At 40.6% G+C, this 25,298-nt stretch overlaps 1 protein-coding gene across 5 annotated transcripts; it reads right to left on the reverse strand.

The window, feature by feature from the left end:
- Positions 1–22,341: 22,341 nt before the first annotated feature.
- On the reverse strand, positions 22,342–25,210 carry LOC109162280 (kinesin-like protein KIN-12F). 5 transcript variants are annotated; one of them, XR_002051056.1, is made up of 9 exons: positions 24,921–25,210; positions 24,404–24,466; positions 24,184–24,255; positions 23,956–24,114; positions 23,795–23,854; positions 23,621–23,711; positions 23,096–23,532; positions 22,903–22,972; positions 22,342–22,518 (listed from the first exon to the last, which is right to left on the reverse strand). XR_002051056.1 is itself a non-coding variant. In XM_019311002.1 (5 exons), exons 2-5 carry the CDS (start codon positions 24,416–24,418, stop codon positions 23,756–23,758), a joined length of 339 nt encoding a protein of 112 aa, XP_019166547.1. In that variant the 5' UTR covers positions 24,419–24,466; positions 24,921–25,210; the 3' UTR covers positions 23,718–23,755. The 5 variants fall into 5 exon arrangements, 3 of the variants coding, with proteins under 3 accessions (XP_019166547.1, XP_019166546.1, XP_019166548.1); XR_002051055.1 differs by having other exon boundaries at positions 22,903–22,988; XM_019311002.1 differs by lacking the exons at positions 22,342–22,518; positions 22,903–22,972; positions 23,096–23,532; positions 23,621–23,711 and having other exon boundaries at positions 23,718–23,854; positions 23,956–24,108.
- Between the last annotated feature and the right edge of the window lie 88 nt (positions 25,211–25,298).

The raw sequence follows: 25,298 nt of genomic DNA on the forward strand, positions 1-25,298 counted from the left end.
CGGTTAGTGGTATTTGCGCTGCTTGATCCTCCTGGACTGCCAGCCTCACCACCACCTAACCAATATTCCAATCCTCCTCTTCTAGCAACATTTCTGCCAGCAGATCTGCCTCCTCCACCTCTACTACTGCTTGTGCCAACATTTCGGGTGGTCATGGCAGTCATCATCTCAAGCAGGCCTTCCAAATGACTGAATCTCCCTTCCCCCTTTTTGGCGTAATCAAGGAGTGTATGAACCGATTCACGAAGAGATGAAATAGATTCAGAAATATTTTCATATGATCCCCGAAGGCAGCCTACTTTGGTGTTGACGGAGATGAGATCCGTGTGGACATCACTAATCTGCTTCTCATGTTGATGAACAACATTGAGAATTCCTTGGCTTTGACTCACGGCAATTGCTTCATTTGCCTTTCCAGAATTCTTGAGGATTTGAGAGAGTTAGATGTAGAACTCATTGAGTTGCCCCTTGACATTTGCATTCAATCCTCCAACTTGTCTCTCAAGTGCTTGGTGGGTGTCGATCAAATGTTGTTGACTCCTCCGATTTTCATCAAAAGATGTTTCGAATTTTCCACCTTGAGTATTGACAACATGAGTGTAGATGCCTTGAAACATGCTTTCCATTCGGTCAACAAGGCTTAGTACAACTTTCTCCAGATTTTCCAATTTTTCCTTTGAGGTTGTGCCATCAATGTCTTGTTCTTCTCGGGTTGTGGGAACACACCTTGCTCCTTCTTGAGCAGAATTGACTTCAAGCATGTGAGATTGTGCTTGATTTTCCACTTGATATCCTTCTCTTTCCGGTGTGTATAACACGTGCGTGTCACCTTGTGCACTTTCTGCATGAATGGATTGAATTTCCTCCGTGTGTTGGCTAGCTTGCATGGCATTTTGATCTTGACTTATTTCAGTGAAATTCAAAACACTCACATCATATAAGCCACTGTCCATTAAATGTGCACCACATGTGACATTTACTTCTTCTACATTCCTTGTAACAAATTCATCAATATCAACTAGGAAATCATCTTCCATAGGCATATCTCCTTGGAATGTGCCATCAAGAGTAGTCTCGGCCAACTTAGCTTTCAATTTATTCACAAATATCCCATTCACCGTAGACATCAAAGTTGCATGGCCAACATCAAAATTACCAATCCAATTCAAGGAAAATAATTCTTCTTCTTGCATACTCGGTCCCTTTGTCATCAAATCTTGATAAGAACCAAGTCTCCATTTTCTCCAATTTAGGACTCTTCGGTATTCATTCACTAATACCAAATCAAGTCCATCAACTTGATAAATCTCCTCATTCATCATTGACTCTATTTCGGCAATTTGGGAAAAAGGATTCAATAAACTTTGGCTTGTATTGGGATTGTGACTTATGGTTGGATTTTGGCTTGTGTTTGGATTTTGACTTGTGTTTGGATTTTGGCTTGTGTTTGGATTTTGGCTTGAGGTAGGGTTTTCATGGGATTGAGTTGAGGGTTGAGAAGATAAACCAAGAATTTCTACAACTGGCCTTTTCCTAGTAGGAATGCCTCTCGGTTTCCTTTTTCTTTTGGAGCTCAAATCAGTTGATTCTTCATGATCCTTAAACAAAATTCGGTTACTTTCAAAAGGCTTTCTTGATCTCATTGGTAACCCTTTCATTTTTATAATTTCTCCAATAAGCAACCCAAACCCTAGGATGCGATTGAACTTGCCATTCCTAATTTTCGCACCTTTCACAAAATGTGCAATCCGGCTCAAGATAAGCTTACTCCAGTCACCCCTAACACCATTCATCAGAGCATGCAAATATCCAATTCTCACGGGTGATATATCCTCCATACTATTCAATTTGCACAATACACATTTATAGAGAATTCTAACTAGCATCTCATACTCAAAGTTCAAATCAGATTTTTGACCGGAAAGATTTGGTTCGAGAGAAGCATTCTCATTCCGAATTTCTGTCCAAATTTCCGTGTGATCATATGTGTGAACATCTAAGTCCAACAGTGGTTGTTCTGGACTAGATATAGGCAGTCCAAAGGTTGTGTGCAACTCTTGTTCATCAATGGTGATGAGAGTTCCATTCACGGTGGACTCAATGGTCCATCCAACAACCTTGGCATTCACATAAAAATCTGCTACATCTTCATCATAAAATCCTGAGTATGGATAAGAACATAACCTCATGAGATTACTTTGTTGAAGTGCATGGATGATTCTTTGTGCAAGATGAGAGTTCTCGGCTTCTTTGAGAAATCCTTGAGGGTCAAAACTTCCTCCGGCCTTGATTCCAACTGCTAGCTTCGTGAGGTTGAGTTGTGTAGAGTGTTCTTCATTCGGTTGAGAGCTTGAATCTCCAATGGTAGCCATAATGTGCTTGGTATTTTTAGAGATTGAGGGATTGAAGATTTTGAAAGAGATGAAGATTGAGTGTTTCGGCTATGGAAGATGAAAGGATTTTGAGAGTTTTGAGTGTAATGGTGGCTCTTCCAACCGGTTGGGTGGAAGGAAGGTGTCTTTACACAAATATCCTCACAATTAAATGTTGACTTTTAAATAAGTGAGGGGTATTTTTGATATTCCAATAGCTTCCAACCTTTGAACTAACTGATAGTTAGTTTAGGTTATATATTCTCCATCCAATTTGTCTGCTGATGTGGCGCCAAAAATTTAGATACTCGGACTGATTTTACCTGAAATAAAATTCATAGAGCACTAAATCTGTTATGAAAATAATATGTATATATCTACACGTTTTATGTAGATGGAAGAAAGAGAAATCTATTCTTTCTAGACTATTTATTATGCACAACTACCGTAAAAAGGTGTTCTTATTTAAGGCAACTTATCATCATACCATCTTGTCACTCTTAAATGGTAAGATTGTGTAGATCTAAATGATTTTTATTTGTGCATATATGTATGTAGATACACGGTTGAAATAGAGATACATGTAATTGAGATAGGTAGACTTAAATGTTAAGATGTGACAACTTTTGCATGTGTGACACATAGGCACGAAATAAAATCAGATAAAGTATCAAAATTTCAGATGAAAATTGAACTTATAATTTAAATAGAGTTTAGAGACTTAGCTCAATTCAATCATGCCCATCTCGTGTCTTACTTTCGAAAATCTTGATTCACACAGAGGCTTTGTGAGAATATTAGCTAATTGATTCTCGGTCGGGATGTATTCGATTGATAATTCCTTCTTTTCAACATGATCCCGGATAAAATGATGTCTCACATCAATGTGTTTTGTTCTTGAATGTAACACGGGATTGTGAGTTATAGCTATGGCACTTGTATTGTCACACAATATGTTGACATTTTCACAATTCACGCCATAATCTTTCAGCTGTTGTTTCATCCAAAGAATTTGCACGCAACAACTCCCAGCAGCTATATATTCAGCTTCGGCTGTACTCATGGCTATGGAGTTTTGCTTTTTGCTAAACCATGATACCAATCTTCCCCCTAAGAACTGGCATGTCCCTGAGGTACTTTTTCGATCGATTTTACATCCTGCAAAGTCTGCATCTGAGAAACCAGTTAGTGTAAAATTACCTTCTTTGGGATACCATAATCCCACATTGACTGTTCCTTTTAGGTATCGGATGATTTTCTTGGTAGCAAGAAAATGACTTTCTTTTGGCTTTGACTGGAACCTGGCACATACTCCCACTGAATAAGATATATCTGGTCAGCTTGCAGTGAGGTATAGTAATGATCCAATCATTCCTCGATATTTTGTTTCGTCAACGTCCTTGCCTTCATCATCTTTATCCAATCCTAAAGATGTACTCATCGGGATCTTGATTGAGGATTTTCCATCTTGACCGAATTTCTTTATAAGATCTTTCGTGTATTTGGCCTGATTGATGAATATTCCTTCATTGAGTTGCTTTACTTGTAATGCAAGAAAGTAGTTCAACTCTCCCATCATGCTCATCTCGAACTTATTCTGCATTAGCTTGGAAAATTTCTCACATAAAGTTTTATTAGTACTACCAAATATAATATCATCGACATAAATTTGTACCAATAAAATGTGATCATTTTCTTGAATTCTAAACAAGGTTTTATCAACAAGGCCTTTTGTAAAACCACAGTTAATTAGGAACGTTGATAGAGTGTCATACCAAGCTCTCGGTGCTTGTTTTAACCCATATAACGCCTTCTTTAATCTGTAGACCTTATTAATATCACCTTTTACCTCGAAACCGGGAGGTTGCTCAACGTAGACTTCTAAACAAGGTTTTATCAACAAGGCCTTTTGTAAAACCACAGTTAATTAGGAACGTTGATAGAGTGTCATACCAAGCTCTCGGTGCTTGTTTTAACCCATATAACGCCTTCTTTAATCTGTAGACCTTATTAATATCACCTTTTACCTCGAAACCGGGAGGTTGCTCAACGTAGACTTCTTCTTCAAGTAAGCCGTTCAAAAATGCACTTTTCACGTCCATTTGATAGACAGTGAAATTCTTGTACGCGGCATATGCTAGAAATATTCTGATGGCTTCCAGTCTTGCAACGGGTGCAAACGTTTCATCGAAATCTATGCCTTCTTCTTGTGAATATCCTTTTGCCACTAAACGTGCTTTATTTCATATGAAAATTCCATCCTCATTTGCTTTATTCCGAAAGACCCATTTTGTTCCAATTACATTGTAATTGTCAGGTCTTGGAACTAATTCCCATACGTCACTTCTTTTAAATTGATCGAGCTCTTCTTGCATTGCATTAATCCAATCTGGATCACTTAGAGCTTCTTCAATGCTTGTGGGCTCCACCTGAGAAAGAAAACAAGAAAATAAAGTATGTATATTTGAGGACCTTGTTTTTACTCCTTCTCGTGGATCTCCAATCACTAGCTCTGGAGGGTGATTTTTGAGCCATCTCAAGTCAGGTTGTAGGTTGCATGGGCTTTCCACATTTCCTTGCTCAGTAGGTAAGTTGGAGGTAGACACATTTTGCTCATCAAATTGATCTCCAACTTGTGTTTCAACTTGAGAATTTTGACTTTCCACGTGGGGATCTTCATTGACTTCCACGTGTCCTTCACTATTGCAATCAATGTCCAATTGCTCCATACCCTGTATAATTTGATCTTTGAAAGATATGTCAGTATCATTAAATGACTTTTCAACTTGACAACTTTCCTGATCATTTTTGTTGCTCTGGGTTTTCTTCTTATGAGCTTCATCAAATATAACATGAATTGATTCTTCTACCACCATTAATTTCTTGTTCAATACTCTGAATGCTTTGCTGGTAGATGAATATCCCAAAAATATTCCTTCATCTGCACGCTCATCAAAAGTCTTTAGATATGTTTTACCATTATTAAGAATAAAACATTTGATGCCAAAAGTATGAAAATAATTAAGTTTAGGTTTTCTCCCTTTCCATAATTCGTACGGAGTCTTATTGTAAGACTTGTGTATCAAGCTTTGATTTTGCGTATAGCAAGCGGTGTTGATTGCTTCAGCCCAATATCTTTTAGGTAGCTCGGCTGATGTAATCATCACTCGTGCGGCTTCTTTTAGCGTTCTATTTCTTCTTTCGGCTACACCATTTTGTTGCGGTGTACGTGCGGCAGATAATTGATGTAGAATTCCTTGAGAATTGCAGTAGGCTTTAATTACTTGATTCACGAACTCTGTTCCTCGATCAGTTCGGATTTTTGCAATTTTCAAGTCTTTCTCGTTTTGTAGTAGCTTGAGTAGTTTTGGCAGCTTTTGCTCTACTTCATTTTTCTTTTTGAGAAATATCGTCCATGTGTACCTGGAAAAATCATCAACAACAACTAGTGCATATTTCTTACCACTTAGACTTACTGGGTCTACTGGACCGAATAGATCCATGTGTAGTAGACTTAGAGGTCTTGTTGTAGATTCTTGGGCTTTGGATTTGAAAGATGACTTGATTTTCTTTCCTCTTTGGCAAGCATCACATATTTGATCTTTCTTGTAGACAATGTCGGGTAAACCTTCAACGAGTTTGTTTCTTGCTAGCTTGTTGATTGTCTTGAAGTTTAGATGATTCAACTTCTTGTGCCATTCCCAACTTGTTGCGTGTGAGTTGTTTGCTAGTAGACACACTGATTCTTTTGTTGTGTTCCAATCCACAACATACATATTTTTCTTCCATATTCCTTCGAGCACAACTTCTCCCGAGGAATTATTCTTCACTTGGCACTTGTCTTTGAAGAACTCAACTAGATATCCTTTGTCACAAAATTGACTTGTACTCAACAAGTTGAATTTTAGACCTTCAACAAAGGATACATCTTCGATTTTCAAACCATTTCGAAAAATTGTACCAATTCCTTTTGTTATGCCGTATCGTTCATATCCACCGAATACGACTTTTGGTCCTTCGATATTTTTAAGATTCACAAGACTAGATTTATTTCCAGTCATGTGTCTAGAACATCCACTATCGAAGTACCAAACTTCCTGCAAACAAATTAAACATTTTTAGGTACCCAACTTGATTTGGGTCCTTGGGTGTTAGTCATTTTTGGTACCCAAATCCACCTTGTACTCACTGATCTAAGTTTAGGTGATTGGTGACCATTAAACACATTATAATCATATTTAATTTTTGAAAATAATTTTTGTGCCGGATTTTGAAAATTTACTCGATTCTTTGGCACTTGGGAAGAAGATTGTTTGAGCCTATGAAAGGCATTAAATCTGGACTTAATCCATGGTTTAATATCATCAAACCAATCTTGTTCAGAGGGATATAATCTCCCTGCCTCAATTCTTGGATTCCTTCCCATTTTCCTAAGAGGGCTTTGTGCACTAGACTCATTGGTGTGTTTCCATTTAGGAACAAACTTTTGCCTTTTTGTATACTGTTTAGGCGAAATAATGTTTCTTTGGGGCTTCGGCCTAACAATATTAATTTTGACATTCGTTTGGTAACCAATTCCTTGTCTCACTGTGCTTTCTTGACCTTTTACAAATTTTACTACTTGGGACTTTATTACTTAAAGTAGTAGTAGAATTGGCCAAGTTCTTGGAGGCTTGAGAACACAATGGATCATAACCAAGTCCGGTTTTATCACTTGAGGGTTTTTGCATATTTACCATTTTGTCCATTATATTGGATGAATGTGTAAATGTTGCTATAACCTCTCTAAGGTTGTGTTCTCTCACTTCCCTTGATTTACACTCTTCTTGAAGACAAATAATTTTATCTTTCAAGTCTTTCACTTCAAGTAGAGCATTTTGCAATTTCTCATTTATTTGATCTTTTTCGAGAATCAAAAGACAATTGCGCTCTTTGAGTTGAGAGTGAGTGTCCATTACGGTTTGACATTCTTCCATTAAGTGAAAGAAGGACTCTCTAGAAAATGAAGAATTGACAGAATCATAAGAGTGAGATGTCACCTCATTTTCTTCATTTCCATTTGCCCTAAGACACATGTCCTCGTAAGGTGAGTTGTTGGAGATGCTCATGCAAAACATTGCATTGTCATCCTTTGAGGTGTCACTTTCATCACTTGAAGATTCTTCTGACTCACTTATTTCAAGCGGGTCACTAATAAGTGTTTTTCTTCTCTCCTTTGTGAACCTTTTATCTTTGGGCTTGAATTCTTCCTGTTGAGAGTTAGAAACATTTGTATATTGACTTTTACTTACCTTAGGGTGTGGACAACTTGCTGCAAAGTGTCCAGGCTTTCTACAATTGTAGCATAAATTTGAATCTTCCTCAACAATTTCTTTCTTCGAATTCTTTGTTGCGTTCCACGATTTCCCTTGTGGATTTTTCTTGTAGTTGCTTCTCTTCATGAATTTCCTAAATTTTTTGACAAAGAGAGCAAATTGATCATTAGGCAATAATTCAACATTTTGTACTGACCTTGAGGTTGATGGTTGCTCGGCTACAAGTGCATTGTTCTTTTCTTCATGATCTTCCTCTAATCTTGATTTCATCTCAAATTCATAAGCTTTTAAATCACTAAAGAGCTTATCGGTCAATAGGGTTTTTAGATCCCTATGATCTCTCATGGCCGTGACCTTCATGTCCCATGTAGATGGTAGACCACGTAGAATTTTGAGTGAAATTTCTTTTTTGATTAATATCTTTTCCAAGATCATTAATCTCTCCTAAGATTTTGGCAAATCTTGTTTCCATGTCGGTAATATTCTCGCTGTTTAGCATTTTGAAATCCTCGAATTTCTTTAATGCTATAGTGAGCTTATTATCCTTTTCTTGCTCGTCTCCTTCACCAATTTGAATGAGCGTTTCCCAAACTTCCTTCGCGGATTGACACTTTCAAACTTTTGGAAATATCGTGTCATCGATAGATTTAAACAAAATATCCTTGGCAATATTGTCCAAGTTATTTCTTGTTCTATGTTCACGAGACCATTCCTCTTTTGGTTTTGGAATGTATTGTGGAGTGTCACTTGTTTGTACAGATGAGGTGTTGACTTGCAAAATCTCAATAGGACCACTCGTAACTACTTCCCACATTTCATCGTGTAATGTTGATAAATGTACCTGCATGCGAATTTTCCAATCATCAAATTTCTCTAAGGAAAACAATAAATTTTGGGCAAGAGCCATATCTCTTTTCATCATCTTGATTTTTCGAGATCTGTCTAGCAGTCAAAGTTGACTCAAATAGACAACCGCTCTGATACCAATTGTTGGTCCCGATAGGGTGGTGAAAGTCTAGAGGGGGGGGTGAATAGACATTCAAGCTTTTTCAAAATAAATAACTCTTTGGTAACTTCAACTCTAAATATCAAGTAAATAGAGTAAGTTTAAAGTGCACAGCGGAATAGGTAGTATGTAAAGAGTTATGCCCAATTAATGAATTAAATACGCATGTAAGATAGCATAAAGTAACAGAGGTATCTTGAATATATAAAGGAGATGGTGCACTCAATATATAAAAGCAATATTCAAGATTATAAATAAATATCGTATCACGTCGACCGTGTAATGAATGTTACATGCAACACGTCAAACTTGCTTAGAATAATTCAATATTTAAGCTCGAAAAGTTTTAGTCACATGCATACGTGAAAACACACTAAACCCGAACGATTAAGATTGACTGTGAATAGTAAACGGGTTAGTCGGATAAGATAAATAGATAGAGCAAATTATGTAAGTGCGGTATGTAAATGAGAGAGGCAATTTATAGTGGTTCGGAAGTGGCGTAATCTTCCTAGTCCACTTTTCTCCTTTCGCGTCTAGGAGAAATTCACTATTTTTCACACACAGTTACAGTAGTGAATAAGCGCTACACAAGCACTTCTTCCGGATGTTTTGCACACAGCTACACCCAACTCCGAGTGTCTCGCACACGGCTACACTCAACTCCGAGTATTTCGCACACAGCTATACTCAACGCCAACTAAGTGTCTTGCACACAGCTACACTTAGCAACTACGAGTGTTTTGCACACAGCTACACTCACTAGAGTATTTTGCACACAGCTATACTCTTTTTACAATTACAAATACAAAGGTAATTGTATCTCTCTCCAACTAGATTTTTTAGACTATTCAGACTAAGTCTCTAAGAATATTTGAGCACTTGCACTTTTAAATTTTCGTGTATATTGCACTTCTATCTCGTGTCTATCTTGTACACCTCTGCTTCTGTCTTCAAGTCTTCATGGCTTTTTATAGGCAATCAAATATATCCGTTGGAGTGGGATAATTTGATATTTGAAATTTGAATCTTCATAGCCTGATATTGTTGACAATAGTAGGTCTTTAATTTTGATTTGATTGTCAACTTGCCTGACAAATAATATTTTATCACAACTTGATTTTCTAGTTGTTTCTTAAAATATTATTTTTCTTGTCTTTTTGAATATCCAACATATCTTTGAAATAAATTCATCTGATAGAATTTATTTCTAGGATAAGTTTTTATATTCATGTCTTCATAAATATTTTTCCGTTCTGATCAAATGTCTTTCAGGCAATTTTGGATTCTTGTGGCATGTGGGTAGACTTAGAATAAATTCCTTCGAATTTATCCAATTTCTGGTCATCTTGCTTCTTTGCCACATTGTGCTCCTTTGACTTGAGCATCGTGCTCCTTGACTTGAACATTCTGCTTTTCTGGTTTGGTCACATTGTGCTCCTTTGGACACATCGTGCTTGTTCACATTGTGCTCCTGTAGAACATTTTGCTCCTTTTGATACATTGTGCTCCTTTTGAACATTGTGCTCCTTAGCACACATTGTGCTTGTCAGCACACATCGTGCTCCTTTTGAACATTGTGCTCTTTTGGACATTGTGCTTGTCCGAAAACTTGATTTGTAAAAATTAAGTCCTTGGGAAGGAATTGATCTCGGATGTGATCGTTTTGAGTAAGGACTTCTACCATTTCGCCGTTAGGCTCATCCAGTTATTTTTTGCAACGCCATTCCTTTATGCTTCTTTCTCGGATGAATACTTGTAGGACCAAAATTAATTTCTCAAATTAATTTTGTTCTTCCTATGGTAGATTCCTTTTGACTCGCTATTCTGATTTATGATGCTTGTACTCAAAGACCTAAAAACTAAGGGGATCTAAAGTACATTTGGCTTCATCAAAACTTACAAAAAATATTCCTATCACTTTCTATCATAGGCACTGTTATTTGCAATGTGAACGACAGTTTGTGAATCACAATGTAGTGAAGGTGTTGGACACCCCCACAACTGCACGATTATCAAAATGTTTCTTAGCCACTCAGCTTCTTGGGATACCCCCATTATCTTTCATAAGAGGCGGTTAACCCTTTTCCACTCAAGTCAGGGATCTCTTTAGGTCTACCTCAATATAGACCACCCCAATTGAGTATAAGTCACCAAGAACACTTTTGTACTCATGTCTTATGCAGTGAATTCATTAGGTTTGTTTCAACAAAACCACCCTTCTCAAAGAGTTAGACCACCCCAATTGAGTATAAGTCACCAAGAGCACTTTTGTACTCATGTTATTATGTGGTGAATTCATTAGGTTTGTCTCATCAAACCCACCCTTCTCAAAGAGTTATGAATTCATTAAGAGCTGTAGATCAACCTCACAAGTACACACATTGTAGGAATGACCAACTAGTGTACTATTTTGTAACTCTTTTATGGCTTCGTTTGACCACAAAAGTGGGACCCACCACGAATTCATTACCACTTGGACTTTAAGTCCTTCCAATGATTCAGCGACTAATCCTCATAATTAGCCCTCAAGTAAGTTGATTCTCTTGATCAAACTTACATGCACTTTGACGAGTGCTCCGTTTACTCGTAAATAATCTCTTGAGATTTTCATGCTTAACATGAAAAATTCTCTTTCATCATTATTCCCAATACCATAGAGAAACTTTTGGTGAAAATATAAGGATTTAATCACCCCCACAATACAACACTTACAAATATTTTTGTCAAATGTATTTGATCTCTTACCCAGACTGATCTTTTGGTGCCCAACATTAGCTCCTTTGTAGACTGAGTTTTGCCGATTTGCTTTGTGGAGCATTATAGTAGCTTCGCACTTTGCCTGATACATACTCAATAGTTGAATATATTTCAACAAACTTAGTTATCTCAACCCATCATAATTACCCTTTAAACACGAATTATAAGTCTTTCAAGATGACTCAACCAAGAATTTAAATAATGTATATATATTATATACAAATGCTCATTGCTAGTAAGTCATATGATATAGATAATGTTGTCCACATGCTACTTCAAGTTGAACAACATAATCACAAATTTTACATCATATTCTCATAAGAAATTAATCTCATACATAAAGAATATGTTCAAACTCACATTTATTAGGAAATATCTCTCAACAAGGAGACTTCAGAGTTGCCACCTGCACAACTTTTCCTTCACTTGAGGAGATTAAAACTCATATAAAGCATTCATATGATGCAGATCAATTTTACTATTGCAGTACTTCAACAATTTCTATTGCAAGGCTTTGATTGTTTAACAACACATGAAAGTAAACCTCATTTCAGGTGGAGATCAAGTGGCGCTCTAACTAGCCTGCATGATCAACACCCTACTTCTTAAGCACTCCCAAGTCGAGTGGTGAAACCGAAGTTTACTTAAAAACCATCTTCCTAGACAGAGTGTTCAAGAATGATGACGTTTCCATGTTCTCATTAAATTGCAATTGAAGCCTTTGATATATGCTCTTATTCTTATTTTAGTAAAATATTTGAGCAATATCTATGCACAAATCATTCCAATCAATGTCATTAATATTCAACATACTAAAGAAATAAGTACTACTAAGTAATCAAACCTAGGCAACTCAACTAGTATTTAGTACTAAGAAAATCATACTTCATGCGAGCCCTTAGAGCTAGAGCAATTATAGTTACTCAAAATAACGACTAATTTAAAGAGACTTAATACTCATCTTGCTCTGTCAGATTGACTTTTGCTAGTTTTTCCCTTGCGATGGTAGCACTGGTATGCTCGGTGTCCTTGCTTTTCGTACACAAAACATCTTCCTTTGAACTTCTTGACTTTTCCACTCCTTTTGTTGTATACGGTTCTGACACTTTGATTTTCAGTTTCATTGGCACCGTACTTTTCTGACAGTGATTCCCAAATGACTTTTGTCGAGTCTTGTTTGACATAGATGTCAAACAAATTATCATTCATTTGTGACAGAAGATATCCTCTGGCTGTCGCATTGTCATTTCTAAACTGCATCAGAGTTACACCCAGTTCTTGACCCAGAATGTAATCTATTTCAGGGTTGCTTTCTCTCGATTCTTCACCCGGAGTGTAATCAGGTTCATGGTTAGCTTTTGTAGCACCAAGAGGAGAGAACACTGTTGGAGTAGGTTCAGGTGCAACTGAATACAACACGTAAATCAACTTTAATTGTTCAAAGAGGATACGCATTCTTTGAGCCCACCTATTGTAACTTTTTCCATCAAGCGCAGTGATCTTTGATAGATCAGGCATGACATAAGGTGCCATAATGCTAAAGGTTGACTGTTGCAAAATAACGCTTTTAACTATTGGAAAATAGTTGCAACGTGAACGCGCGATCTGGAAGCTTTTAAGAAGCATGGACACTACGGGTGTATGGTTAAAAGGAAATCTGTGCCATGTTATAATAACACTACCTTAAAAGCGTTATTTGCCCGGTAACAGTGCAGCTAGAATCCTGGCACGCTTTCGACAAGATACACAGACCTACTACGGATAGCTTGCACTAGCAATCACGTAGGCGAACCTCACTATTGCTCACTAAGGGAGAGAGAAGGAGAATAGAATAAATGACTCGAATTCTGGTGTGTTTTAAAACGATGTTGGGAGCTGCTATTTATAGTAAGCAACCTCCTCCATCCCAGCCACATGATGGACACAGTGTGTTGTCCACACACTAGCGCTGATAGTGTTAATTGCCACGTAAGCGGTAAATAAACTAACACAAGATCATTTAAAGCAAATAAATGTCTTTTATTGATCAAGGTGAAGGCCCTAAGTACAATCTAAATAGTTGTTCCGAGTACCGACTGACTGGGGTCGGGATACTCTGATAACAACCTATCTATCGTCCAAAAGTCCTTCACACTGTTGCCACCGCGGGTATTTATAGCCGCGAGGCCGGAGACACAAGTCCGGCCGTCCGGCATGTCGCCCACATAGCAACCACGTGTCGTCCTCCCGGTGCCCTGCCTGTCAGCAAGTAGCGTTGCCACGTGTCTCTTCCCAGCTTTCTGGCCTAAGGGCTACCGCTCGGTGGTCGACGACGCCGATCGGGAACCGACCGGGTTCTTCTAAGAAATCTGACCTGTAACCTGCACAAATAAGAACAAAAGGACGAAGGCATGTCGGTCGGGGTATTCCCTACCAAGAGCCCCCCAGCCCGTGCCTTTTTTATCGTCCGGGAAAAAATGGGATGGGATGAAGAAGCCCAAACGCCCGCCGCCAAACCGACCGGCCAGCTGTCATTCCCTCGCGCCACGTGTCGATAACTGTCGGCCTCTGCGACCGCAACGGTCACCTCAGAAATTGGAGCGGTCGCATCACGCAAGTGGATTGGTTTCCTGCCCAAATGCTCTCCTATAAATAGGCCTTTGAGGCCCTCATTTGAACTTTTCCCAATCTTCCTGAATCGATCGGTACCCTCAGAGCGTCCCGAGCGAAGCATCTCAGTAGATCGGTCGAGCAACTAGCTTTCAAGCTCTAAAGTCTATTCACTCGGTAAGTCTTCTGATCCTTAGCTTTTATTTCCTGCATTACGTTTCTGCATAGCCATTTGTAGGCAAGAACTGACCTCGACCCAAACATCCCGAGTCCCAAACTAACCCCGACCAGTCTTTAAGTAGACAAAATGTCAGATTCAGACAGCCAGAACGTATCGATCGCAGACTATGACGATGAGGTCGAACAGATCAGCGAAGAAGTGGACATCATGTCCTACTCACCAGAGGTCGTTCAACGACCACGAAAAACCCCCAAACGAGCACCCTAGCGACGAAGATCGTCAAGCTCATCTATGACGTCAGGGTCCAGCTCGAGCGGATCAGAGAGCTCGAGCAGAGATAGCGGGGAGACATCGACGAGCGGGCAAGACATCCCGACCGAAGGAGTCCGGGATACGCCGACTAGGGTTATTGGAGATTACCCTCACGCCGAGCCTCAAGAAGACGACCGGGAAAACGCTGCAGATCTGGTCGAGGAGGAACCAACCAATCCGGCAGTACCGGCCGTAGGCGGATTCGAGTTCTTGAACAGCGAGAACATCGAACGTCAGATGAGTAAACTGACGAAAGGAGAGGCGGCCAAGATCGCCGCAACACTCAGCAGTCGGGTCGAGTTCGACACCAGTCGCCGGCTCAGGAACGTCATCGAGCGCCATCGGGGAAAGTGGATCGGGATGCACTACGATTCATTGACGGCCCCGATCACTTTCCCCTTCACAACCCTTCTAACGGCATTCCTGGGCTACTATGAAGTCGTCCCAGCACAAATTTGCCCGAGCGCGCACAGGATGATTGCCTGCTTCCCTCAGATATGCGCTCGGCATGACGTGGCCTGCACAATGGAGCTGTTCAACTTTGTATACCAAGTGAAGGTCCTCGCAGCTTCATATGGGGGTGGGTTCCTGATGACCCAATCCCGAGCCGAGATGTGTGCGATTGAGGTTCTACCCGGGAACAACCGGGGATGGAAGAACAGGATCTTCTCGGTCAAGTATGACCCATGGATCCTCCCGGTCGAGAGGACTTGGAGCACCCATTTCCAGAAACAAATTACACTAGTCGAGACAAAAGTTCTCCGGGATGCGGTCACAAAGATCTCGGGCGAGATCTACGAATACAAGATCTTCCGGACGGCCGAGAGTTACGAGGCAGCCCAATTGCCCGCCCCGATCTACGACCTGACCGAGAAATACAAGCCCGAGCCGATGGGCGTAACGATCGCAAGGGCGCCCGCTCGGGTCAAACGAAAGGATAAAGGTCTAACACTAACCAATCATCCCCGACCCTAACACCCCGAACGATCTTTATTCCCGGACTAACCAACTCGTGTTTATTTGCAGGAATGGCTGCGAGAGGTCTTGATGACGAAGGCGCCAAGTCGCCCCCCCGGGCAAAAATATCGCTCGGGAAGAACAAGACCCCGACTGGGTCGTCGGGAGGCGTGGTCGACGCATCTGACTCCCTGATCACTCGGGTGGGTACCCGCAAGGGTAAAGAAAAGGCGGTCGAGAAGGGCGCCGGCGAAACCGCCTCGCTCCAGCGGAGGCAAAACAGCCCGACCCCCGAGGTCGGGGTGGTCACAGCCGATGTCTCCGTCTTGACACGGATCGGCAACCTTATGCCGCTTCCACCTGATGTGTCGAAGATGACCCCGACCCTACTGGCCGAGAAGCTCAGCCGCAACTTGGTCGAGGTATGTAAAAGTTGTTATCTTGCTTTAGTTGCTTAACTGCTGCTGGTCGGGCTAAGTCACTCGTTTTTACAGGCTTCACAAGTGGGTTTAGACCTTCAACGTCAGGCGTTATTAGTCAACGAGGCCACGGCATTGAAGAAGGTCGCCGAGCGGCGGCTAAAGGAGGTCGGCGATCTGTCAGCCGAGCTAAAAAAGGCCAAGGCGAACCGGGCTTCGGCGGACAAGGCGGCGCAGAAAGCGCTCAAGGAAACCGCCAATCTGAAGGCCCGAATGGCGGACCCGGCTGAGATGGCCAAGTTTTTCTTCCGAGACGTCGAGACCGGCATCAAGTTCGTCCGGGAGATGCGGAAGAATCTGGTCGGGGACGAGCTGATGTGGGAGTTCGGCCGTTGGGCTTTTAAGGCCGGATAGCGGAAGATGAGGGAGAAAATGCAGAAGAACATGGAGGAAGCGCTCGAGGGCGAAGACCTCCGACTAGTTCTGACCACACTCCCTACCGCTGTTCCCGACCCCGGCGAAGCCCCGTTTGGCCGAGAAGACGAAGTGGCTGCTGAACCAAGTGGGCTGCTACTGCCACACCGAGCGGGGTTGATGCTGCGAAGAAGTAAATCAATTTCTTCTTCGTGCTTTTTGTTAAGTGAACTCAATCGGGAGCCCGGTCCCGCTTTTGTACCGGGCACATTTCGATATCAATGAAATTCAATTTTTGTCCATCTTATTTGACTCGTATTTCTTACGTTTTTACTTTCGACTGCATGTATGTCGAGCGCCTAATACCCGACCCCTCGGCCTTATGGCCTGGTCGTGCACATTCTGCCCGAACGGCCCACTGGCCCGACGAAATATCGACATCTAGTGGCCTGCCCGCTCGGGATTTTCCCGACCTTTTGGCCTTGTCGAAAATTTGAAAACCGTTTGGCCTTTTCGCTCGGGGTGTTCCCAATCATCAGGCCTAGAGTACTTCCTTCATCCCAGCCCCCACACTATTGTGCGCTCGAGGCACGAGTGGGTGCAATAGTAGAAAGAAGTTGGACGGATCGGGGAATTCTGCTGTAGCTCTGGCTTTCCCGATCGGTGGCGTGACCCTAATGTCCGCCGAAGAGGAGCGTATTTAACCGGTCGATATATTCGCCCGGTTGAGTTTCGATTGGCTATTAGAGCCAAAATATTGACGGCTATTAGAGCCTGATTGCACACCCCTATCGATAAGAACCGGGGGAGAGGTGTTTATGGAGCGTAGAGCCCCTCTTCTATGTTGATGTTGAACCTCGATTGGGTAGTTCACGAGCGAGGCTAAGTGATGAAGCAGATTACCCTACTTCTATCCAAGATAATGAAAAAACCAATCGGGCCGCCGTGTGCAAACTGTTGAGCAATCACCGATCGTATATACATTAGGAAAATCCCGTTCGCAGACGGTTAGGAATATTTACAACAAATAATGTACAAACATTTAATCGACGAATAGAGCCCACTCGCAGGTCGAGCCCCCACTTCGCATAAAATTACATAAAAATAGGCTAATGCCTAAACATAACGAGGTGCTCGGAATTCCAAGTCCCCTCGATCACCCGACCGGTCGTCGTCTCCAGTCGATATGTCCCCGGCCGTACTACAGCGCTGATGATGTACGGCCCTTCCCAATTTTGAGCTAGCTTCCCCCCTTCCAAAGGTTGACTGGCTTCCCGTCGGCGTAAGACGTAATCTCCGACCTGAAAATACCGAGGGTTGACCCGGACATCCTTTGAACTCTTAACTCTCTTCTGATACTCAGCCATACGCCGAGCGGCTAGCTCTCTCTTCTCCTCGACCCCGTCGAGATCCACGACCATCGAATGTTCATTCTCCTCCGCGTTGTAAGTCCGTTCTCGAGCGGTCGGGATCCATGCCTCGATCGGGAGTCGGGCTTCAGCCCCATAGACTAGGGCAAACGGCGTCTCTAAAGTTGCTTCTCTCGGGATCGTCCGATAAGTCCACAGAACGTAGGGCAACTCATCGGCCCAACTACGACCAGCCGAGTGTAGCTTCTTCTTCAGACCTTCTAAGATCGTCCGATTGGCGTTTTCAACCTGTCCATTTCCATGCGGGTAAGCCACCAATGACCGGATATGGGTTGTCCCGATCGTGGCAAGAAAGTTCTGGAAGTACTGGCTTACGAATTGGCGGACGTTGTCGCTGATGAGATGCACAGGTATACCAAAGCGGGAAATGACATTACGCCACAAAAATTGAGCACACTGCTGAGAGGCGATCGTGGCTAACGGCTCGGCCTCAATCCACTTGGAGAAGTTGTAAACACAAAAAAGTAAACTTTGTATATATTCCACAAATCTATTTACAGCGTGTGTATAATTCAATGCAGGTACAAAATCTCTGTCTAGTCCTCTGATTCTTCACTGACGTTATCTATGGAAGTGCCTCCGGGATTCAAGTAGCGTAGCCTCCGGGATTCAATTGGCGCGTGCCTCCGGGATTCAATTGGCGCGTGCCTCCGAGATTCAAGTGGCGTAGCTTCCGGGATTTAAGTGGCGTAACTTCCAACAACGAGCGTCAAGAATTTAGAAGTAATCAACCCTGCAAAGTTTCAAAACACATGTAATGGATTCAAGCTGCTTTAAGATCCTCAAATGCCTTCAAAAGACTTCAATATCTTCGAGACAATCAATTCTGCAAAGCTCCAAAGTACCTGCAATGGATTCAAATTGCCTGCAAAATCAACAAAAATGCCTTCAACTTCAAGCATTCTTCAATGCCTTCAGGCTCTTCAGATGCTCTCAACTCCTTAAGTCTTCAAGTTGTTCAATGCCTTCAAGCTCTAAGCCTTCAAGTTCTTCAAGCTTTCAAGTGTGTTTTGGAATGAAAATGAAGGCCCTATTTATACTAAAAGCTTAACCAAAATTCCTCAACCAACCCCCCTTTTTAGTTAACTACTTAATTAATTAATTAATTTGGAAAATGAACCTTGTCCAAGATCAAGTCCAGGTTCATTATTGTATAATCTAATTCAAATTCAAATTAAATTATAATTATCTAATTCAAATATAATAAAATTAATATTATATTTAAATTATAATTATAATTTAAATTCAAATATGAAGTGGGTTTGGACCAACTAATCAATTAATTCAATGGCCCAAACCAAATTTTATTGGACTCATTAAATTAATTTAATTATTATGGCCCAATTAATTAAATTGGTCCAATAATCAATCTCAACGTTGGTCCAATAACAAATTTGTCGTCCATTTATCGGGTTCAAATTTTCTGTGTCTACAAATTGCCCCCTCGAAACTTGCCGGGACATGCTACTTGATGTACTTGGAGTGAGAAAGTCTCGATATTTAACAAATGATCCATTATAGTGCTTCTAAACTCCATGAGCCTAAATGCATGCCTGGATATTTCACGATCCAAAATTAAATAATCCAATTGGTGTAGTGCGTTCTGTGAGCCCAGCTATAAACTTGAACATTTCATGAGCCCTAGTCAAATATTCCAATTGGTGAGCCCAAGCCATCTGATCTTCTAAGCCTTCTCAAATAATCACTAGGAATGATTAATGATCCTAGTCAATACTTCACCAAGATACGCCTGTGCGTGAGTCCTACCTCTAACCAAGCTCACTGTAACCATTTCACATTTTCACCCAAGATTCCAGCGGCATAACCGATTCCACCAGAAATTTCATCTCAATCTCATTAGATTGTAGAGTCCAAATCCAGCCACAACTCTTCACCGGGCACTATAAATACCTACCTCAACTCACCAATCCCTACAAACACAAAGGGAAACTGAAGAAGAGACGAGGAGCTAATCACTCGAACTCTGCCACTCAATAAGGTATATTCTCCTCTTCTCCTTTATATATACTATCTCCTATACGCAGAAGCGATGATACATACCACCTTTGAACTGCCACCGTGGAACGAGAGGCTCACCATCCCGTGGAACAACCACCAAGTGCGGAACTTTTGCCTTGACGCGAGCGTGAGTTCCCACCATGGATACAGCCGAGCATAACTTGAGGACATCGCGGGTTTACTAGAGCTACTAGAGTTCTCCGCTGGAGGCCGCCGATTTTTTTTTTTCAAATGCCGCAGGAGGTTCGTTGCCGGAGTTTGCCCCTCGGAGCTTCACAGGAGTCGCCGGAGAGTTTTTATGTTCTTTTTTTTCACTGTCGTAGGAGGTTCACTGCTACGCTTGCCAGAGTTGATGAAGACCGCCAGACTGCGTCTTCCTCCTCTCCGTCAACGTTACTGGAGACAGAGTGAAGCTAGTCACCGGAAGCTTGTTTTTTTTTTTGTTTTTTTTTTTTCACGCCACTGGACCCTGATGCTGCGAGACCAGGAATCTGCTACTGCCGGATGCTGATCGTCGCCGCTGCCGGAGTTGCCGAAAGATCACGTCTCAGAAGCTTTGTTTCCTCACCGTTTTCCGTCGCTGCTTTTGCCTGGATTTTTTGGCGGAAGTTGCCGCAGACCGCCGGAGACCGCCTCTACTGGAGGTTATCGCCAAAGCCCAGAGGTTGGTGGAGCCTATCCTCTTTGTCAATGGGACCACCGGAGTTCCTCCCTGTCGGAGATCGATGCTCGACCCAAGAAGTAAGCTAAGCTCCGACTCTCTGCTGAGCTGCTACGTCAACTGATAAAACGATACAGAGAAAAGAAAGAAAAAAAAAAATTGCTGATATGAAGTGCTGGTGGTGAATGCCCTGCTGATATGAAGTGCTGGTGGTGAATGCCCAATGCCCATTTTAAATGAGAGAGACTCATTAAATGTGATGGTGACAACACAATGCCATGTGCACAAAGCCAGAGGGATGGAGAATGGAGACAACATACTGCTACGTCATTTCTTTTTCCCTTTCACTTTTTTTCCTTTCTATTTCGTAGTTTTGGTCCTCTTTCTTTCTTTCTTCTTTTTTTTCTCTTTTTTTTTTTTTGTTTTTGTCTTGCTGTTTCGTTTTTTCCTTTTTCTTTTGTTTCGTATTTTTTTTTACTTTCTTTTGTTTTGCAATGTTTTGATAACAACTAATATATTATAATATAATCTTATATTAGTAACAAGCTTCAAGCAGATGTTAAATAATAATAATAATGACACTAATAATAATAATATTATTATTATGTATACATGTATATGATACATTATAATATTATCACTTTACCGTCCTTAACAATTGGACCCCTGAGTACGAAAGAGAAGTCCGAAGAAATTTATGACCTACAATTGAAGCTCTTTTTACCCATGCTCAACAATAACTTGATGCCACACAAGCTGTCGTTCTTCCATTGTAATTTTGAATTTGTATTATCGCTTCACTTTAGTTTGTTCCTTTATTGGAATGTTAAAGCATACTTCTCTTGCATTTTAATATTCCTGAACATTAAAAGGAACCATGAAAACTACTCATAAACCTTCTCCTTGAAAGATTTAAATGAGATATGAACGTAGGAAATTCTGGACAGATTCGTGACTTCATTTCCTCTCGAATTTTGATCCTTCAAAAGTCATATTCAAGTTTAGATGTCTTCATGAAAATTGTAGCTCTGTATGTTAGCTTTCCAACGATACCCAGATCACCTCAATTGGACTATTATACACTAGTACAAAAAACACTTTCCGAGTCACCTGTAAAACACTTTCCGAGTCACCTGTACAGGTGACTCGGATTCCAGTGACACTGAAAGTGGGATACGGGTGTCTCGGAAAGCTGTCTAATGATTTTTTATTTTTTTTTATACAGACTTTCCGAGACACCTGCTACGTTGCAGGTGCCTCGGAAAGTCATTTATTTTTTAATATCCGCGACACCCACGATCACGTGGGTGTCGCGGAAACCATTTTCTTATTTTTTTAATAATTTCTTTCCGCGGCACCCTTTTCACTTAGGGTGTCGCGGATACCCCTTTATTTAAAAATAATAATAATAATAATAATAGTAATAATATATATATATATATATATATATATATATATAAGACCGCTCATATGCGGCGAGGTCTTACCGTGCGACGGTGCGGTCAAATTCCAGAATACACCAACAGTGTTAACGATATGCACCAACAGTGTAATAAAAACACACCACAATGAAATGCAATAAAACATCACAAAATACACAACAGACTCAAAAAAATACACCATATAACTCACCACCCCCAACGGTGTATTTCCGAACAGTGTATGGTGTTTTTACTCACACCTAATGGTGTGTGTTTGGTGATGCAGGGCTCTGTTTACTCTGTTTTGTGTGGTGTATTTTCCTAACGTTGATGGTGCATATTTGTTGAACTATTGGTGTTGCCGCACCGTAAGAAATAACCGCACCGTAAGACACTGCCGCACCTGAACCCGCCTCTATATATATATATATATATATATATATATAGACAACTAATTTTTTAAAAACAATAAATAAACTCCCAACTTTTATAGCACAAATACATAGAAATTATTCATAGCCAATGTCTCCTAGACTAATAAATTTATTAATAGAAAAAGAAGAGACAAAGAAGGTCAGGAGCCTCAATCTTGCTATCACCAAGTCTCCCGATGTTTTGACTCCTATAACGCCTATCTTTCATTGTATTGTCGTCGCATCCATCTGAGATAAGAGTAAAAAGTAAATTGCTAGCTAACAAGCAAATTGCAAACCAAGCAACTGTAGATGATCTACAATGCAACTATTCATTATTTTTAACTGCAATGAGACTATGTTCAACTTCAATGAAAATTTATTATATCACACAATAAGCCTAGACTCATACTGGTATTATTAATTTCATGAGAACAATATACACCTTTTTGCACTGTCTGATGAAAATTTACCTTCACATAGAAGAATACCAAACCAGATCAAGGTACCAATATCAAATAACAGGGAAAAAACATATGCACTCCTATCCAACTTTCAAGATTCACATGCAGACGCAATAGTGTTTAACACCATCAAATAAATAAGTCATAAAGTAAGGCAAACAGAGCTTACCCATAGGTCCTGTCCCAGTCTGTCAAAATAATATGCTATAGTCGACCTCTCCCTGGATTTCTTTAACAATCTATTGTTCACAATCTCTGTTACCATTCCATTCCAGATGTTGCAAATTCAAAAATATGCCAAGGACAATAAGTAAAATGAAATAGGTGCAGTTGCCACCAAAAGAAAGTAATTCAGTACTAACCTTTTCTTTGAAATTTATTGATTGTCGCCATTTTTTATGATCCATGTCCTCAACCAATGGCAACACAGGATCTTGGAGAACAGTGCACTGGTGGTTTGTGTTGATCGAGATTCTACTTGGATGGAGGAGCTCTGACTGAAATACTTGAGAGTTAATTTCTTCAATTTCACCTTCTTCTTCTGAACAACTGATGTAATGTCCACTCATTACATCTATCACAGAACCTTTAGCTGAGCAGAACTTACTGCAGTCTTTGTTCTCGATTGTTTCTTTTGAGTTCTCCTCCTATGAATAATGCATGCTGCTATCAATCTGAACTTGGAGTTCTTTTATGTCATCTTCATTGATGTGAACTTCATCTTCAGAATCATTATCAATACGGGGTAACATCAGCGAGCGGTTAAGACTCACTCACACTGGACTTTGATCAGTTCTTCCTGTGACCAACAAAAATTAGATATAACCACTCACTTCACCAATTATAAAAACAAAAAAATAGTCTTTCCTAAAAGAAAATGAAATTACCTTAAGTAGACGAATCTGATCACTCTGACCATTAACATCATCTTCAGTGATTTCATTGATCATTGGTTCATTCTTCATGGCAATTGTATACCTGCAGTAGTCAGTAAGCTACTTAGTACATATCTCAACACCATTTTAACAACAGCTATGTCCTAAGGTGTCAAGGTAATTTACCTCAAGGAATGAACAACGGCATTGGTAACTTATTTTTTTATCTTCAGAATTCTCATGCTCCTAAATAGTCAAACAGGAAAAAAAAAAGTCAGGAATGGCCTATTCCATACTTCCTTTGCATTTTAACATGACAAAAGAAAGGGCCAAAATGACAGACTTACTCTCTGAATGTTATCAAACAACATCTCGAAAATGCATGGAACAATGCCCTGAAGACCATTGGTTGATGGAGTCTCAACCATTGCACTGGGAGGTCCCCACAATGTGTATGTCTTTCCACTCCCAGTTTGGTAACAATTAGCCAAATGTAAGTACTGGTACTATATAGAAAGACCTAAGAATCGAGGACATAAAAAGATGAGGATAAAAATCAGCTTATCATACACTACCTGTCCATAAGCCAAGAGTGATGTGTTATAAACTGCCAATGCATCCTTAACCAAAGGGATCCCAACTGATATCTATCAAGCACCAATATCAGCAATGTAAAAGAATTGTCAACAAATCTGAAGGCAAAACAACTAAACATGTAGAATAAGAAGCAAAATTGTTGCTGAAGAATAGAACTTTTACAACTGAGTTTAAATGAGAAAATCTAGATATACTTACCATGGTGTCGTCCATAAATCACTGGAGAAAGCAACAGGATACCAAAAGTTCTTCAGATGGTCACTGCAATGTTTGAGAAAGCTAGTTCTTTGTCAGATTGTATAGAATGAAACTCCATTCCCTCTTTGATTTATGATATTCCCCATTTTGATTTAATGAATTAATCTTTCCACTTAAAAAATACTCCATAAAAATAAAAATAAAAATAGTGCTAAAATACTCCACAAAATACAAACTAAATTTTTTCTGAATTTGTAAACCCTAAAATCGTTTCACAGTGCTATATAAGCTTCGCATATTGGGGCTGCGGAAGTTCCAAGTTTCCAAGCCTCTCCTCCGTCTCCACCACCACTCCCGATCACATGGAATAATTTCCAGATCTCGACGGCGCAATGAAGGGCCATAGCGACTGGGTTATGCCCATTGCCACCCCAATCCGCAACCCGACGTAATGGTGACCTACTCCCAACTCGATGAAATAAAATTAAATATAAAATAAAAAAAAAATTAAACTTACCGGTCTCAGGGATAGGAATAGGCACCTCCAGGGTGGTGGCGGTCGCGTTTGGCGTCGGTACGTGGCGGTGGCGAGTGAGGCAGCTTCGGCGGAAGAAAGGCGGCTGAGGCTTCAGCGGTGGCGTCAGATGGAAGCTCAGGCGAGGAAGGTCGTCGGCGTCGGCGTCGGCGTCGGCTGTGGTTTCAGATCTGTTTGGAGAGGATAGGTGTAGGCTGTTCGCGAAGAAGGAGAGGAAATGGAGGCGTCGGCCATCGCAATGAAGGAGAGGAAATGGGTAGAGAACGAGAAGCTAAGTTTCAGATCTGGGGGTTATTATTATTATTATTATTATTATTATTATTATTATTATTATTATTATTATTATTATTATTATTATTA

The sequence above is a fragment of the Ipomoea nil genome, unplaced genomic scaffold (assembly GCF_001879475.1).
Source record: "Ipomoea nil cultivar Tokyo-kokei standard unplaced genomic scaffold, Asagao_1.1 scaffold2928, whole genome shotgun sequence".
Taxonomy (NCBI): Eukaryota; Viridiplantae; Streptophyta; class Magnoliopsida; order Solanales; family Convolvulaceae; genus Ipomoea; species Ipomoea nil.